This window comes from Patagioenas fasciata, chromosome 1 (assembly GCF_037038585.1).
Source record: "Patagioenas fasciata isolate bPatFas1 chromosome 1, bPatFas1.hap1, whole genome shotgun sequence".
Classification (NCBI taxonomy): Eukaryota; Metazoa; Chordata; class Aves; order Columbiformes; family Columbidae; genus Patagioenas; species Patagioenas fasciata.
The window spans coordinates 43,394,257-43,413,735 of record NC_092520.1 but is presented as its reverse complement, the minus strand read 5'-3'; the positions used below and the strand labels follow the sequence as shown (position 1 = coordinate 43,413,735).

Here is a 19,479-nt window from a genome sequence, read left to right as displayed (position 1 = left end):
AGGACACAGTCTGCCATGACATGCTGTTTTTTCTGAGGAATCTCTATTGGAAAAGACACAGAGTGGTGCCAAATTCAAACCACCTGGCCCTCAGGCTAATTGAGTTTTTCCTGGGAGAGTAGAATAATAATTTTGAAGTACCTATCTGAAATTATGTTACCACTGAGAGGGAATGGGAGAGGTTGGCTTGTCACCACAGTACTTAAATGCATCTATGAAGATGTGCCCACGATGGAAGTTTACAGTCAGTTAGGGAAACTCGTTTGAATTATGAATTGAAAAACAATTTACCTGGGCCAGCATTAGCACTTGTCGCAGAAACAGAGGTCACTTGTAATTTAAAATGCTAGTATTTTTCGTTCCTTACAGGAACAAAAACATTTTGCATAAGTACTGCTTAATAGCTAACTACTAGATTAAACCCCTGATACATCTGTCGTCTTCCTCAGATTTAACATAAGCTGTTTTTTTTTCAGTTTTGTAGTTATGTCACTCATGCTAAGCCTCGGGAACTTCATTAAGGTCTGTTCGTATTTCTGTGTGGTAGAAGGGTTAGGTGTGACTTCAGCTTATTGCTCCTTTCTTAGGGCATAACTTCTGGTTTGGTTTCTGTCACCTTGACGCTGGTTCTGCAGCTGACTGCTTGATGCCATTGTCTTCCAGAATCTTGCTTTCATACAAAATACCTAAAAGCATCAAGCTCATGTTGCATATGTTTTGACATCCCATGCATCCTTAATAGATTTTCCATAAGATTGCCACTGTGCAGTCTATCTATTTTACAGCCTCATTTCTTGCTGTTCTGCATGTGACTATTTCTTCATGTTTGGCATTGGGCTGTTACTCTGTTTTAGCGCACATATGAGAACAAGGATGGTTGGGTATTAAAGAAAAATACGTTGTTATTGTGATATTGATATTAGAATAGGATTCCACACATTCCAGAATTGATGTATGCTGGCTAATGTGGGTAGTAAATCTTAAATGCTTTCTTTAAGTGGCCTCCATTTTTCCAGTAACCTTTGCAGCATTTGAAATGACATCTCAGTAACTGGGATTAAGGAAAAGCCAGATAATGCTTCTATAGTAATTGTAGTGTTTAATCTGAAAACAACAAAACGCTAGTCTAGCTTTTAGTTACTGAGGTATTGCATCAAATGAAAGTTATTTATTTAGAAAAGAAGTAACTGGTAGAGTGAGGTAAGTTTGTTATTCTGTGAATCACAAGAGATGCTCCACATAGGAGTAGGTATTAGGTAAGACTTTTCTTATGTTTTAAAAAGTACTCTGGGCTAAAGCTCAAGAAAACATAATGTTTTAGAAGAGTTTATCTTCATCAATGATTTGTATATGGCTGAAGGAAATGAACATTACATTGTCTGCTGATGGAAACAGATTGCTAGTACTAACCATGGCCACAACCATTCCTAGTAGAAAACGATGCCCCATGTTACCTTTTCCAGACTTTCATAAAAGATCTTTGTTAATCAACACTTATGTGATCTCTAATTGTAAACACAGGTGTCGTGCTAATACTGTTAGCTTCTAGTTCAGTGATTGAAAGGATCTGTGTGTGTGTTTCTGTATGTGTGTGTATGAAGGGTAGTTTTAAAGAACTACTAACTTGTATATGCTTTTGCACAGATATTTTCTGTTACTTGATCTCAACTCAGTAACAAAAACTGCTGAAAGTTCCACCAAATGCTGTGTTTTATTCAGATTTCATTTTATGAGCATTTTTTCTTCTCTAAATAGAAAAATAATAATTTTTTAAGCCTGTTTTAGAATTAACTTTATGATTGAAGTTCTGTATCTAAGGTTACTTTGGTGATGATGTTTAGCATAAAAAAGTGCTTTGAGCAAAGCACTAAAGAAAGGAGGCAAAATTGAGAAGAAAAGTGGAAAGAAGAGCGATCAGACTAAAAATACAAACAGTATTTTCTGTTTCCATCAAGAGTTTAGAAGAAAAAAGTGTCAGGCAGTAGCCACATTTCAGTGCTTAGATCTCAACTCTTTCTCAATTTTACGCTATCGGATCCGAGATTGTTTGCTGATTGGCTTGCTAAAAAGGTAGTTAAAATTAAAAAAAAGTTGTTCATGTTTTTGAAAATATGATATCAAATAAAACACACTTGTTTGCAGAATTTAAAACTGTTAAATTCTGGACGGATTTTTCAGCACAAGAATTATCCACATTGTGTTACAAACAGCACCAAACACAATGAGCTGTGGTAGCTTACAAGCTGATCGTATTTAGCTGTGACTTCATCTTTTAATAACTTTTCCACATGATTCTTCAGTTGAAGGTGTTTTGGTTTTTGTTTTTGTTTTTTTTTTTCTCTTCTCTGTTGTTAGGGTTTTTAAATTATTTTGGAGTTTTTACCAACAGAACTGACACAATACAATGCCTTAGTGACTCAGTTTCAGTGCTTGTAAGTTGTCTTTTTATGGATATGATTTTGTTTTGTTTATACAAATAGAAAAAGTGTTGCTAAGTTCATAAGGCAACAATAAAAGACAGCGTGATTTTTTAAATCTATTTATTTTGAAGAATTTCTCACCTTGCCATTTCAGTTTTTTTCACTGCTTGAAATGGCAAACTCTGTGTGTTCTATAAGATCTTTCAATAATAGAAGGTGACATATTCAGGTAGTCCATCCCTTTGATAGTTTACTAAAGACCCTATTGCTGACCCTTAGATTGATCCCACGGTATTCAGTGCTATAGTGAAAATATATATTCATGATGGAAACACAGATGAAATTACTGAAAGAAGATCCTGACAGTTCAATAGTTAAAATAACTGCAAAATGTTTAGACACTCTTTTTAAAATATCCATGTTTTAGTTTCATGTCTGGAAACTCAGACGTAGAATTAAAATTGCCTGAGTATAAATTATTGTTTTAAAAAGAAAGACGTGAACATCTCAGTCTCCTGAATATTTGCACTGAGTATTAACGCAAATATATTTGTACATGAATGTTAAGTAGAGAAATGAAAGGTGTATGATTAATAACAATATGCAAATTTGAAACTAATTTATTGGTGTTATACAAAGGGCAAACTAGGATAGTGTTTGACCAAATATGTTTACATACTTCATATTTGCATGAGTTTATTGAACATGCAGTGTGAAATCACCCATCTTTGCATAAAAACCGGATAAGCACTTTTTTAAAAGAACAAATAGGTGACATTTCAAAGGCTCAACAGTTGAACCTGCTTTCCTACATCCCCTGTAGCGCGCTCCAGTTCTCCTTGGGAGAGGGCAGTAGATCCATCCATGTTCCCCAAAATATGATCTAATTTTGCTATCAGTGTCAATGTCTGTGACAATGTCAGATCCCTCTGTCCTTCCTTTTCAGTGTCGAGTTATAAAGCTTCAGCATTCTGATTAACTTCAATCACTGGGAGAAGTCTTTTCCTTTTCGTTTTGCATTTTATTAGCAAAATTACAGAAAGTTATGTTCAGTTGACTTCATGACTGCATTTTGCAAAAGCTGGGACTTAGGGTCTCGGTCTCACTCTGCAAACTCTGAAAAAGACTCAACCTCATCATAAGTGATTTTCCTATGATTAAAAGGTTCGACTCCCATTTTTATCTTCCTGCTTCAGTGGAAAATAAATCCTCTTTTGTCTCTATTTTGAATAAAATATATGACGAGTATGTAAAAATATATTTTACACTTAATTAGCTGCTTCCTTTAAGTTTTTCGAAGAAGGGTCACAACTTGACTAAGATCCCTTCCAGCTGTCACAATATGCTTGCCTTTATTTTGACTTCCCATTGCTGTCTTATCAAATATCACATGAATCATTACCAGTTGTTTGCCATCCTTTTCTTTTGTTTTGTTTCTCTTCCTCCAAATGATTAAAACATCAGGTTGAATGAAAGGTTAGAAGTACACTGTGATTCACATTTGCCCCATCTTATTAAAACAAATAAACCAACCAGTTATATAATTTAAATGTGCTTGAGCTGTGGCTTGCAGATGCTTTTATCAGCTCTGGGCTGAAGAGGTTGTGTGCATTCGGGCATGCACGTACAACTGTTCTTTGAAAGGGACAAACCTCATTAGATTACAGGTGCCTGGAAATAACTTCTGAGAAAATAGCTGCCATTTTCAATAAAGCTACTTCCTAACAGGAAACACAATTTATTATGTTCATTAGCACAAGTGAGCAGCTTTTCTTTTATTTAGATAGAAGCAGCCCCATTTAATGTCACAAATATTTTATTTCTTTTAACCTGTTGGACTGGGGAGGGGTTATAATGTTTTTCACTCTAATATTATTGGTTATAAAATGTTGAGGAAAAGAGATCTAGGTTTTAAATAGGTTTAAATACGAGTTTAAATACGAGTTTAAATAGGTTTAAATACGAGTTACACTAATTTAGAGAATTTACAGGTTATTTAATTTACTTACCACACCATTTTTTCTTGTACAGAAAGTCAGAAATGCTTCATAATTGCGTCAGTTTGCCAGAACTGAAGTTAGCAGTTCTTAATGGCTGTAGGTGTGGCAACAGTGTGTATATACTGATTTTCAGTATGAAGTCTCTGCTGTCTTTAGTGAGCACATGAGCCAGTCCTGGGGATTTTGTGTTGCAACACGTGGTTTTAAAAGAGGACTTTAAGCTCAGGTCAGCTCAGTCAACAGCTGTGGAAATGGACTTCAGATGCATTTTTATGAGCCAAGAACCTATAGTTTCAATTAAAAAAGTATATGCATGTGATTTGATGTTAGTGGTTGTGGGTTTTTTTGGTTATTTGTACTAATGTGGTCCTTATATATGTCAGCTAACACTACTCTGCTAAGGCCAAGAAAACAACCTGAAAAACCATCACCACACAGAATGTCTGTTACCTAAAAAGAGAGGGAGAAGAAAGAGAGAAGGGTTAAAAGAGAAAAGAAACAGAAAAACAAGTGAAATCACATACAATTTCAGAGTCAGAACTGGGAAGAATGTTCCCAGCCTCCCTCTTTCAGTTGTGTTCTTATTAGCAAGAGAGGAACCAATCTAAAGTAGGTGTTCTGTACTTGGAAAGCACAAAGAGGTGAATAGGTCAACTCTTCAAATATCCCTAAGATCCTTGTAGGCACTGGCCTACATGTATCTGGCAAAATTATGTTAACTGCAATTCGAAAGTCTGGTGACTAAAACTGGGTACTTTAGTGTAAGGGTTCCTGGATTGTGGGCTGGCATTTACTGTTCTGTGGCTCAGAAATTACAATGAGAAAAAACAACAATAATAATACTAAATTAATAATCAAAAACTTATCCAGACCTTGACTTCCTAAATTTCCAAAGCTGCCACTAAGATTTCTAATCTTATAAATAATTTTCCTCCTCATACATTATTTTGTCCTTTTTTCTTTTTAACCTGGACTCTGTGGGGGTTTCTTTCTTATTAGCTACCACGTCTATTTCTTTTTTTTATTATTTCTTTTTTTTTTTTTTTTTGGCTGGTGTTAGTTTATTTTCCCCAAAACCGTCACTACAGGAAATACTTTATCCTATTACTGAGGAGAGTTTTCCTCGGTAGGTGTGTCTGTGATAGCAATTGACTGAATTAACAAGTTACACCAACACCCTTGATGTTGATTTGCAGATTTTCAGAAATCAAAGATGAGTATTCTCTTATGATAGTCGTGACGATTACTGTTATTGTGTTTATTTTTAAAGCAGCTCTCAGCATACAAACTAAAATATGATATGTTTGGATGGCAAACAATCCCTGTGTGACTTGCATTGAGCGGCAGAAATACAGGCTTTACCATCTAATGGATGATTTATTTAGTTTGCAACCTAAAACCAAACTTAACATTTTATTGTAGATTTTCATCGCTTTTCAAGGATGCATATTAATAGGAATAATATTTTTGTGAGTTAATTTTTTTATCTCAGAAAATGTTAGGCCCATAGAGATATATTTGCTACAAGCTGCCCACAGAATACTCACGTGAATCATTCCCCAGCTGACATCTCTGTGAAAATGCTTTTCAAGGCATATTATTTGTTTCAGCATTGCCAACTTTTGTGTCAGTTCCATTTGTTTGTTTTCTATAACATTTATGACCCTTTAACTATTTGGGCATGTTCATTCAAAAACCTCAAAATGAATCGTAATTAAAAAGGGTTGATCTAAAAAAATACTCCCTCGCTTGGGCTAGAATTTCTGTCATATCAGTCCACAGACAAAAACAAATGAGATTTAGGAGTAGTGGTGTTTTCAGTTTGAGTTACTAGCATGAGCTTGTGTGATCTTGCTGAACACTGCCATTTGCAAAAGAGCAATTAAAACAGATAACAATCTGCTAATCATGCACACTTCTCTTTAGACGTTTAGCAGTATTTTCCCAGTTTTTGTTTTTGCTTGACTTCCTAAGAGTGAAAGGGAGTTTTTTGTACTTACGTTGTATATAACAGTATGTAAATTTGGAAAACTTTACCACAGATCAGCAATTCTCAGTAGGCGAAAAATACATTCAAACGTTATAAACATTTTTAGAGAACACTGTGTGTACATTTGTGTAGTATATGTTTTTTGTGCATAGATCAATGTTTGTGTGAATAGTATATTCCATATTTGTTTTACATAAAATTGTTTTTATGTAGATAGACAAATTCTGCATTTGTTAACAATAGAAACTCATGCGGCACACTTACATAGCTGTTGGGGGGCAGGAAGCAGAGGCGTGCTCATGATTTGGGATTTAGGAGTAGTGACCTTTCCACATTAAAGTTATGAAGGATGAGTTTGTTTGATTTGCTGATCACTGATCACCCTCATGATTTGTAGGTTTTGCTTGTGATTTTGACCTTGGAATCATGAAGGCCTGTTAGTGGCAACGCTTCACTGGTGTTCAGATAGGAACGCTGGCTACACCTAGAGGCGAAGTGATTCAGGTGGTTTTGGCAACAACGTTGAGAAGTTCCAATCACTTCGGAAGAACCTCTAAGCAATGGAAATTGAAAGAAATGGTTGGGAGGAAGGAAATAGGAGTCTGAATAGGGAAAGGGATGGCAATCAGATATAGGTATTGTATTTGGTCACCATACCATGATGCAAGGTTATCATTGCTCTGCAGAGCTGTGAGTTGCCTCTGTTTTTCCTAGCATGGTTTGAAGGCCTCATATTTGTGAAGAGCAGTGCTTTTGCCCAGTGTACATTCTTCATGAGTGGCTACACCAACTTCTCAGCTATGCACAGGAGTATGCTAAAAAAACAGTATAAAGCCTAAAGAAATGATTCCTCCATCTTCTCCCAAACTCACAATTTGTGAGGGTGGTGAGCAGTTTCACAGATACTGTGATTTTTACCATGTTGACACTAAAAGGAAGGATATTCATTTTGCACCTCATTCTTCCCATGACTAATCTTGAGAAAATAAAGGAAACATTTCACAATTCTTAGCAACTTTCAAGCATATTAAGTATTACTTAATCATGGAACTGTTATAGCTACGTCATAACATGACAGGACTTATTTTAAACTTGATGTGTCCAATGCTTGCTGTGATTTCCCATATGTTAGGAGAGTCAGTCAAACATGCTAATAGAGAGCATATCTGTGTTACAATAAGTCTAGCAATGAGATTAGTTCAGCTGCTGACCTCCTAGATGGCATTTTAAGTCCATTATCAATACAGATGATTTAATTGCACTTTTAAAGGTCCATCATATAGTTAGTTGAGGAACAGGAAGATTTATGCTTATTGTATACATCCATCCTAAATGTTGGCAAGTTATATAAACAAATATCCTTTTATTTTTTAAGGAAGATGCTTTCTACAGCTGCCCATTTCTATTATTGCTCCTTGTCTGTGTATACAGAATACAGGATCTGATAGTGTCTTCCATTAAAAATGAAAAACCTCCTATTGACTTCACTGCCAGGTTAGGTCCTTAAGCAGTTTAAAATAGAGCTGACTTTTCAAAACATGATGCTATTCTCTGCAGATTGTTCATCTTTTGTTGGTTGCTACACGGATTCTGCTTCCTCCAGCTGTATTTTTAATTGCGAATATGTTTTAATAAATATTTTATTTTAAAAGGTACATGGAGATCTAATATAGTAAAGCAAAATACAAGTTACTGACTGTAGGTTATCTTAATGTTTAGGTGTGGGAATTATGCATAGCACTCATCAGCAAGTGTGTGTTCAGGATAGCCAAAGTGCTGGTATATATGCAAAGTAATTCTCCTACAGAGGTATCCAGACAGCTTTAGTGCTGTAAATGTCTATTGTGTTTATTCAATATGTTTCGGAGAATTATATGCAACCATAGCCACTAGCAGCTCTAGCTATCCTGTAGTTGATGCTGGTTTGCTTTTAAGGTGGTTTATCTGGCCTTCAGTTTCACCAAGCTCCATTTCAGAGTTTTCTTCTTTCTCTCCTGGATTCCCATAAGCATTTTGGTTGCTCTTCATGCATGAAAGAGGAAAGAAAGTCTTCAAGTTAAGGCCTTACTCCATTTCTTTTTATCTCTCTTCAGTGCACACAGATCATAAATAGCAAAGAGAATGTGGAAGTGGTGCCTAGTGGAAGCGCTCTAAGTGGTGGGAAAGTTATCATCTACTCTGCCAAAAAAAGCTAGGAATATTAAAAAAAAAAAAAAAAAAACAAACACAAAACACAGGAAAATGTAAAGATGGTAAAAGTAGCAAAAGGAGGTGCACTCCAGAAGCTTGCAAAAGGTGGTGGAAAAGGAAAACCACTGGATGAGAATCACCGCAATTCTGCTGGTTCCTTTTTTCCCCTGCAGTTTTGATTGATAGAAACCAAGCAATAAAAACTGGGAAGGGGTGTACAGAAGGGATGAGTTTTCCCAACTGTATGTGACGTATATTTGGCTGCTTTTAAGTTAAACTTTTCTATGTCTCAACGATTACAGTAAGCTTGTGGGAGCAATGCCACACATTTTGATGATAGCCAAGCGTTTGAAAAATTTCAGTACTCATTTATATGAGTTCATTTCACACAATTGTTTTTCTGTGCATCTAATAAGAATTTTACAGATTGATTTGGAACAAAAAGGTTAAACTGAGAAAATCAAACAGAAACAAAACCCTCTGAAATCTTATAAACATTTACTGATTTCACTTGGACGAAAAGCAGGGCTTCATGAGGACTTCAAGACCTGAGAATACAACTCGTACTTCCAGATGCATTATATTCTAAAATATAAGTAATGTTTCATAATTATGCACACTGGAGATTCAATATGCTTCATAATGTGCTTTACTCACAAGGGAGCAATGCTTTCTATCCTACAGGACAGAAGAAAATAATAATGTACCCATTTTTCTCTCTGTTTCCTGTTTAAAATAAAATCTTTGTTATCGGTCTGGGAACAGATGCATGTAAGATATTCATGTCCCTAGTGAAGAAAAAATTGCTTTATACTTGTAAATTCAGAGAAAATACGTTATGGCAGAATGTTCTCTTCAAGTTTTTCTAGATCAACAGTTACTGGGTAGGTGAGCTGATTGTTTCTCCGATTCCCTCTCCATCACACATATCTCACTTAAAAATATGCTCCTCACTTGGGTGGAAAAACGTTGAGAGAGATGTGCTTACATCTTTAACATAGTAATTGTTCAGTTAATCTCATTTATGGGGGAAGGAGGCTATACTTCACTGATAGCGATTAAATATCCTATAGTGGGTTCTATATAAATAGCTACAAATGTGCACAATGGTTACATTACATGGTATATTTAACAACATAGCTAAATCAGAAAGTATGAGCTATGCCTTTAGTGATGGGAGTACTAACAATTGCATGCAAGGAGATTTTTGCTCTGCAACCATGAAGGAAATAATTGCTGTTCAGCACTATTCAGTTAAGTTTGCATATCAGTAAAAACACATGCACAGAGGCTCCACCTACATTGCTAGTGCCCTAGCACTGATAGGAGTGCAGCATATATTAAAGCTTTAGAAGGTGTTACAGTATTCACAACTTGCAAAGTGCGTGTAATTTTTAATGGAGTTAATTTGACCACTGTCAGATGAAATTGCAATGGTGATATTCAGGTTTGTTGGGTTTTTTTTAAACATAAAGTACTGTAAGTAGCATTTTACAGATTTATGGAAAGACTACCTTTGCTGAATTTTTAAATCTTGTGAGTTTTTTCCTCTTTTCAATTCATTGCAGATATAAATATATAAAACAAATGTTTGTTTTTCATATTCTAGATGGAAGACTTTATTTGAAAACTACTGTCATGTATTGAATTTTTCCTGCTGAAGATACCTGTGCTACGGTAAAGAACTTTACAGTAAGACATTGGCTCATAAGGAGTTCTGTGGAAACAAAGCATTTTCAAGCCAACTTCCTCAACTTCATTTATCAATGTTCTTCAAAAATGTAAAGAATTCTGCAAGAGTGTCCTCCTTTGGTTGTCTCCTGTGGCTCAACCCGGAGACCTTGAGAATGTTTGTAAATGTACAGTAGCACTCTTCTTACAGTGAAAATCTGTGTCTCTGCGCCGGACTATTGTATCCAAAATTACAGGCAGGTCAGAACAAGGCTGAGTATTCCCTTTTTCAAGGAATGCAGACTCTGGCCTCCTCTGATGATTCTGTATTTGAGCACATCAAATGATCCTTCCAGCGGTGTCCAAGTACACTTACAGACTGTTATGTCATACCGAAACCAGCAAGACAGCTCAGAAATGAACTTGTAGAGGGCATATGAGGATTCTTATTTAAAAAAAAAAAAAAAAAAAAGGAAAAAAAAAAGGCAAATGAAAAAAAAATTGCTACATTCAGTTTTCAAACTATGATCGTGGGTTTTCTTCTAAAGACATTTTTTCCACATGCTTTCCAAGAGACCAACACGTGTATGTTAGACTACATTAAGTGAAATGGAATTTTGTGTAAGTGAAAAGAAATGCTGAATGTAAACAAACTGTTTTACTGTTCACAAAGTCTCTTTTCCTAAAATAAAAAAATGCGATAAAAAGAGTAATAATTTCTCGTTGTAAACTGGCAGGGGTTTATGAAATGAAAGACTTTGCTTCTTATCAAACTGTTGGTCACATGTACAGTATATAACACAAATCACACAAGGAAGGTATTATGTATGCAGTAGAAATCTAGAGTTTAGGAAATGAAAATTTTAGATAATATTGTTTTGTCACCCTGTTGGTCAGAAAGACACCTTTCTAGTTTTAACGCATGCAGGCATGTAAATATTTGTCCTGAAGTCACAGTATTACTGAATGAGATCTTAAGCATCTGGTAACAAGTCAGAATTCTGTATCAGCCACTTTTATTTGTATATTGAGCCCTGCTTAGTGCCCTGATTAGTGCACTTTTAAGAATGGACTGTGGCTGAGCAGCGAGTCAAAATGCCAGAAATATTTTTATATGTTAATGTCATATTACGTCAATGTTGCTTAAAAAAAAGAAAAAAAAAAGAAAACCTAACAAACACTTGATGTATCAGTCCAATTCCACGTAGAACTGAGTGATACAGTTGAAGTCTGTTGTCCTTCCCTCCTTGTCTTAGGGGTGGGTGGTTATGTGTTACTTTCACTGTCTTTATGAAAGCTACAATATGTGTTTTCACCTTTGTGCTGATAACTGGAAGTAAGCTGCAACACAGTGCTTATTACATTACGAAAAGTTACGTTCTTTGCTTTGCATACTTTTGGGTTACCCCTTTAAAGACTGATTTTGTGAATCAGTGCTATTACTGTAAGTTTTGTGATTATGCTTTCTTCATCTAATGTTTTATGCATATAAAATATTATTTATTACATGGAAACATATCAAAACCTTAAATGTCTAAGATGCCTAACTTAAAGCAAATATTTCTTTAAAAATAGCTCTGATTGGATATTAATATTATTTTGTCAAAAAAAAAAATCTAATGTTTTGTAAACTCTAGCACTGAGCTTCTATAGTTTGTAGGTCTTCCTTGCAATACTGGTACACATTTATTTTGTGCAGTTCATATTTACTCCACCACAAGGTTTTTTTAACAGTAGAAAGATGTATATACAAGTTCACATCACGGTAATTTTTTTTTAATAGAAATATTGAGCAATATTTTTCATTAAATATTGTTACCTAGATCTTTGTAGTGACATTATTTTCTAACCACAGTTCTTTCATAATTTTCATAGTTGCTTGAACACATATGGGATTCTGTACTCCAGTTTTTTCATATGCAGTCTTTAAAGGGTTAACAGCTGTAAAGTTAGATGGACTTGTGGCAAGCTTTTGAATCATTCATATCTGAAAGAGAATTAAAAGCCTACAACTGAAATATGTAGTAGCATCTACCATTGCTCTGCTCCTTGCATAGAGTCACCTGTAAGTAGGTTCAGTAGTTTTACAGTATATACTTTCAAGACCTTTGGGAATGCCTCAGTGTTTGGCTTGGTACCTAAATGGAAATGTTAAGGATTAAGGGGGAACCAATTTATAAGCTGGATGTTTAGAAAGAATCTTGCTAAAAACCGTGTAAATATTACAGACCATGAGATGTTACCGTAAGTTGAATTTTTTGCCCCTCTTTAGTTATACAGGTTTTGGGTTGGTATTTTGTTTTTGGTTTTTGATTTGGATTTTTTTTTTTTTTTGCATAGATTATGAAGAAAAGTTGTGCTCATGTTATTGTTTATAAGCTTTTGTAATCTTAAAGATATTAATGTCTAGTTGTTCTATATTATAACCACATTTGCGCTCTATGCAAGCCCTTGGAACAGAACATACTCATCTTCATGTAGGACCTATGAAAATTGTCTATTTTTATCTATATATTTAAAGTTTTCTAAAAATGAAAAAAGGTTATTACGAATTTTGTTGTACAAAATCTGTACAAAAATCTGTTTTTACATCATAATGCAAGAATTGGAAATTTTTCTATGGTAGCCTAGTTATTTGAGCCTGGTTTCAATGTGAGAACCACGTTTACTGTTATTGTATTTAATTTTCTTTTCTTTTCAACAATCTGCTAATAAAACTGTCTGAAATCTCCCTGTGACTTTATTTACAGTTCATCTTTATTAAATTTTCTGAAATGTATAACATCAGAGGTATATTTACTTTCTAATGGGAGGCATCTAAAAACAACATAAGTCAGCTCTTTGTAATGTGAGGAGAACAATGCTGAATGATTTTATTTAACATGCAACTGCTTCTATCTCTAATATGAATTACTGTGGTGAAAAACATCATAAAAGCACACTCTGTGGTTATTGTTTAACAAGCAGATTTTCCATTTTTTTTTTTCCTGCCAGCTAAGCAAACTGCCCCCATCTACATGATTTATTTATGTACATTTCTCAGTTTATGAAGCTGTTATTTGTACCTTTTTCCTTTATATGGTGATATTCCCATGATTCTTATTTCACAAAGCTTTGTGCTGAATAATGTAAAGTGGACACATTGATGGAACAAAACATATTATTCCCCTAACTACAAAACTGCAGGGGTAATCCAGTGGGTTTTGTCTCCTTCACTTGATAAAACCTCAGTCTCCTAACACATCTTTAACAAACAGCAAGTATTTAAACATTTAAATGGGCATTTGGAGAAAAATACTTTTGGCTTTGCGTATCTGTGTTATTGTGAGGGGAAGAAAAAAAAAAGGTGATTTTTTTAAGGTAAAGGTGGTTATTGAAGAATAAAACTGGAAGTAACATAGCTTTGTTAACAGAAAATTCAAAAGTCAGAGATATATGATTGATTTTCGGTATTCTCCCTTATCGCCCTGTCTCGCCTTGCCTTCCCATCCTTTCTCTTTCCTTCCTTTCCCATCCCTTCCTTTCTGAACTGTACCTCCATGAATGTTCCTGCTTTCATTAGGGACCAGGCTTGTTTGGGAAAGCACATGATCTTTCTTGGACCAGCCCTTGTCGTTATCCCTCAGTGGCCTGGGGACTGCAAGTGTGAGGCTGACAGACTTCCTGCATTCCGACACGTTGGCTAGTTGGTTAGGATTTTGGCTAGCTGCGTAGAGGGCAATCACAGTCTCTGTCTGCATTAAAATGTCCCGCATTTCTATGTTAGGAAGCGTCCAGGCCATGTCAGGGCCAGCTCCCCTGCTCTAAGCAGGTCAGGGAAAAAGTAAACTCATCTCTCAGTTTTAAACTGAATGATCTCTACACTAACAAACAACCTCCCCGTGTGTTTTCAAGCAGCCCAGGAAATAGTTTCTTCCAGCAGGAAGGAACCTGCGCTCACGTCAAGTTCCACCCTGTCACAATGAATAAGTCATTGCTTTCTTAGTTACTAGGAACTGGGATTTAACAGGCCCGACATGGGATGGGCCAATAGGTAGTGAGATGTTGGTACGCCTCGGTACAGCAGAGTTAAGCTCTGTCAAAGCTCAGATCAAAAGCAAGAAGAGGTCACCCTAAATGTATCTTGCCTGTAACTTGGTAGTAGCTTATGGTCAGATCCTGAAGAAGTTCGGAGTCAGCAGTTAGATTCCTAAAGTGTTCAGAAAATCCCTGAGGAACTGACAAGCTCAACTGAGAAAGAAATTATTATTATTATTATTATTATTATTATTATTATTATTATTATTATTATTATTATTATTATTATTATTATTATTATATGGAAAGAGATTTAATGCTGGTTTCTGACCTGAAAGGTAAACCTCCTTATTTGTTGAAGGTGCTATAAATTCTTCAAAATTGCTTCATTTGTTATTTACTTACTACATGTTATTTGGCACAAGACTGTCCAATAAACAAAGCCTGAGGCCAAGATTTTCAAGCGTTACTCCTGATTACAGGTAATTCTAGTTTTGTCGGCCAAACTTCAGACATTTTCAATACCTTTTGTAAAATAAACTGTCCTAGCTCAAGGGTTCTGTGAAACTTACTTCTTCAGTAGTTGCTGTCTACCCCATCCATGAGATACTGGGGAATTTATTAGTGTGGCTTTGCTGAGCAGGAGCTCGCTCTGATCAATGATGGTAGTTCTACCATCATCAGTATCACACCACTTCAAGCAGAAACTGCTTCTGTAAAAAGCTTCATTTTAAAAGGGAGAGGAAACAAAGACTTCTGAAATTCAAGCTCTTAAAAGGAAACAAGTTAGAAATGAAAAAAAATTTAGGCATCCAGAGTACTTGGAAACTTTGCGAATGTTCACCCAAATACCACTAGCAATTTGGGAGAATTTGCACATAATCTGTGGATAAACATGATTTCTTCACAGAAGTTATAGTAATAATGGTTGCCATAGTCCAGTGAATTGGTTAATTGATCCTCTAAATTTGGATCATCAAGATAGAGCCAGATTCATCTTGCTGTGTACAGCAAGAGGACAAGAAGAAACAGATACCAGTTGCAACAAAGGAAACTCCAACTGGATATGAGGGGATGGAGGAGGGATCAAAATTAGAGTGATGAAGCACTAGAACAGTTTTCCCAGACAAGTTCTGGGATCTCCATCTTTGGAGGTTTTCAAACCTGAGGTGAGCAAGGCCCTGAGAAACCTGATCTAACTTTGCCCAGTTGAAAGCAGGTTAGCCTAGCTGACCTTGACAGGTCCCTTCCAACCTCAGGTTTTCATGGTTCTAGAACTACAAAACTTACACATGTGGTGCCCTTGTAGGCATAAAATTTTCTGTATCCAGTTTAGCAAGGAGCAAAATTTTATCCTATGAATAGCAGTTATCAAATCTAGAATAGAAATTGCTGAGATATGTTTAAGGATTCACATCTTCTGATCTTCCCTACAGTAAGTGAATAAAGAGGATTCACAAAGCACCTATTCTAGTGCAGATGTAGTTTGTTTAAATAATAAGAATGGAAGCTGTAGCAACTTTGTCGATCAGTTCTCAGATCAGTTTTCTAGCAATAAATAAGTAAAAGTGAGAAAATGATACGGATAATAACAAAAAAGAACAGCTGTTGGAGATAAAGAAAGTAACTATACTTAAACTTCCCCATTCAATTTGTATTGAGTACACAGGCCAGACAGGGAAAATTGGAGATGATGACCAGGAACAGATCCTCCTTTTAAAATATGCTTCCTTTATTTTCTCACATTGCTTTCTTGAAACTGGTTTGTACTGCAAGGTAACCAACTAGTAATTCTATAGATTTTACCCATATTAAGATATAGAAGACTTTGAAGCAGTTAATTTGGCTCATTGGATTCTCTATCAGGTACGTGTTACCAGGCAGGTTGGGCAGCTGAGGTATGGAAAGGTTAAAATTGATGTTTTAAAGCCGCAGAGAGACAAGGGGTGTCTTTGGGCTTCACTGGCTGCGTCTATGAAGATGTATCCTAGTACATTTACCTAGGGCTGAAGGATTTTGTAGTTTAAAAAGTGCTTTTGTTTTGGGGGTGCCAATTACTGGGTGAATTGCAAAGTGGGGGGAAGAAGAGGAATGTTGTGGTTAGAAAAGCAGGCTAGGAGAGTGAGGCTGCAAGAGAACGTAGGGCTGGTGGGAAAGAGCTTTCAGCTGTCACGATGCAAGCAAATAGTGATACAATAAGGAGAAACTGGCTTATAAAGATACTCTTTAGAAAGATCTGGTAAGATATAGATGCAGCAAACAAGCTCGTTTGGCAGGCTTCTGAGCATGCAGACACTGTTTTCAGTTCCATTCAGAAGCAACCATTTGGCTGCTGTTCACTGTGACCAAACTGATGCTGCAGAATCTGGCTTTTCAGTGATGGGATGATATATTGGAAGCCAGAAATAAGTTTCCACATGGATCTCTTGAACAATCTGAACTCAATTTAACAATTGAAGAGGACAGAGATAAAGTATTACCTTCTTTGCGAGCTGATCAATAACAAGCATACCTCTGGGAAACAGATGCTGGTATTACCCTTTGAAGTCATTTCAGTGGCAGAAGATGAACAAGTTCACAGGCCACCTTACACAGAAGTTGCAGAGACAGTCAACAATAATAAGAGAAAAAGCTCTAATTCTCGGTTGCTTCCAGGTGAGATCTTATCCTATCTGCCTCTGACTCAGACCTTTACAACACTGTCAGTGTATACGTGGCATCTAGAAAGAAGATACGACTCAAGCGGAGAATTAAAAGTTGAAAACAAAATTGCTATGAAAAGTCTAAGTAAGCTATCTATATAGAGAGAAAGAAGGTAAATGAAAAGCATTATAGTACAAAATTAGTCTAGGGATTTCAGAATTCAAAATGCCTTAAAAAGAAACTGCAGCAGGGTCCACATGCCTCATTCAAAACCATAATATATAATCTGCCTTTTTAGGTATGTAAAACTTACCAAGTGTTTCCATTACTGGCCTCAAATCTTCTTGGACACTAATAATGATTTTTCAGTTCCCCTTTGAAGCGGTGGGGTGCCTACCCTGGTTCGTTGTTCCAGGGATGTGAATCACATTTTGGGTGTGAGAGATCCCGAATTCAATTCCGAGACGAGTCATATGCTTCTCAGGTGGGCGTTTCCGTAGTGTAGTGGTTATCACGTTCGCCTAACACGCGAAAGGTCCCCGGTTCGAAACCGGGCGGAAACATCACGTTTTATTAGTCACTCTGTTCGCCTGGAGAAGAGGAGACCTCATCGTGGTCTATACACTGTAACGTCCTCACAACGGGAGGAGGAGGGGCAAGCGGGGAACTCTTCTCTTTAGCGACCGCTGACAGAACCAGAGGGAATGGCAGGAAGATGTGCCAGGAGAGGTTTAGGTTGGACATCAGGAAAATGTTCTTCCCCCAGAGCGTGGTGGAGCACTGGAACAGGCTATTTAGGGAGATGTCACGGCCCCAAGCCTGACAGCGTTCAAGAAGAGACTGGACAACACCCTCAGACACATGGTCTGAAATGGGGGGTTGTCCTGTGCAGGGACAGGAGCTGGACTCCGTGATCCTTGTGAGTCCCTTCAAACTCAGGAGGCAGAATCCTGAACAATGTGATCTCAGAAATATTACCGCATAAACAAGCAGGTTCATTGAAATGAAGCTGCCGATCACAACCATTTCCACAGTTCCACAGCCTAACACCCCATATGCCCTACTATTAGGCTGAACAATGTGCTTTTGCTCTTTGTCTCTTTCTGCCCTCATACCTTTTAGCAGTAACTTGAGGACTACTTTTTTCCCCATGCACATCAAGCTGAAACTGTTTAGCGCTAGCACCATACAGGTTGAGAAGACAGTGTATTTTCCTGGTGGAACCCAGTCACACAGAACGATAAAATCCATATTTTGCCATCTGCAATGTAGACCCTACGTCCCTTAGCAGTTGGTGCTCTGTACAAACCTAGGACCAACAAGTGGTGGAAACTTCAGTGCTGGTAGTGCCGTGGTGAGGTCATGCAACCTTAGAACTGTAGCAGATTGTGTCACATCATACTGTGCTCCTTCCACACACAGAACCACAGCAATCGGCAATGAAAACACACTCAGTGACTGAAACTGCTGGCCTCTGCAATGCATTGCCTCCAGAAGATCAAATAAACCCTGCTGAAGGTGGAGCTGATAAATCAGTGCTGGTAGGTGAGGCTTTAGGTGAGGCTTTAGCTTGAACAGGCCATGAAGGGACTGAGGGTGACATCTAATAAAGGGGTCAATGAATGATATTAGGGATAGTGTGCATTGCCATATTTCATCTTCTTTGTAGATATTATGCTTAAGTTAATCAAAACATGTATTGATTCAAAAGAGTTTTTCCTTCTTTTTATCTGCCTGGTGTTACTTGAGTGGAGACAGGTCATGGTAATAATGACTAGTGCTTTTCCTTTTAGTTTGCTAAACCACCGTTAGCACATAACGATTATATTTGGGACTGTATGAAGAGTGTATTTTGTTGTGAGAACAATAGCAGGCACTTGCCTTAGGACTCCTTCTGACCCTGAATCCTCTTATTATATTTGCATGGATAGATGAGCTGTACAATGCATTTTTCTATTAGTCTGTAGTTGTATGTCATATTCAAGTTTAAAAATAATTTAGCCTTTAAACAAACACTGCATGTTCTTCTAAGAAGTGGTCATTAAAGAGAGTGCCACTATATCATTCCTCTGTATATTTAACTTGGGGCAGAAAGAGCAAACTGTATTTTGAACAAGGTTTATTCCTTCTTCGATTTAAGTAATTTCATTTCTAATCTAAGCTGGTCAAGTTCAATTTAAATTATTGTGCGAATTGTTGGTGAGGTGCTTTTATTTGAATCAGCAAGCATTTGGCCATGGCAGATGAGTTTCTGGCAAGCACAAACATTAGTACCAGGGGACATCTTCAAAAACTGCAGTTTGCTTTTGTGCACTGTAAAGAGTTTTCAGTACTAAAAGTATTCTTTTTCTTAAATATTGTTCCATCCAGGCTAAAAAGAGCTGCGTTCTTCTTTGATTTTCATCATGTTCTTCTGTCACTGTGTGTCAGGAACAAAGTTCAACAGGAATACAGGTAAAAATGGAAGTGCTCAGGTTCTACCACTTCTTCTCCATTTTGCTCTTTTAACTCAATGACATTAATACCTTTTTTTTTTCTTCCTATCTGG

General features: G+C 36.6%; 1 protein-coding gene and 1 non-coding gene across 7 annotated transcripts in view; both read left to right on the top strand.

Annotated features, from left to right (window-relative positions):
• Nucleotides 1–13,002, top strand: part of DACH1 (dachshund family transcription factor 1) — a 366,620-nt gene extending 353,618 nt beyond the window's left edge. For all 6 annotated transcript variants that reach the window (XM_065832261.2, XM_065832347.2, XM_065832180.2 and 3 more), the window contains one exon: nucleotides 10,210–13,002. In XM_065832261.2, coding sequence (XP_065688333.1) covers nucleotides 10,210–10,247 — 38 coding nt within the window. In that variant the 3' untranslated portion in view covers nucleotides 10,248–13,002. The remainder of the gene's footprint in view (nucleotides 1–10,209) is intronic.
• Nucleotides 13,003–17,421: 4,419 nt separating this feature from the next.
• Nucleotides 17,422–17,494, top strand: TRNAV-AAC (transfer RNA valine (anticodon AAC)). The gene has a single exon. It is a non-coding gene; the product is annotated as a tRNA-Val (tRNA).
• The last annotated feature ends 1,985 nt before the right edge of the window (nucleotides 17,495–19,479 follow it).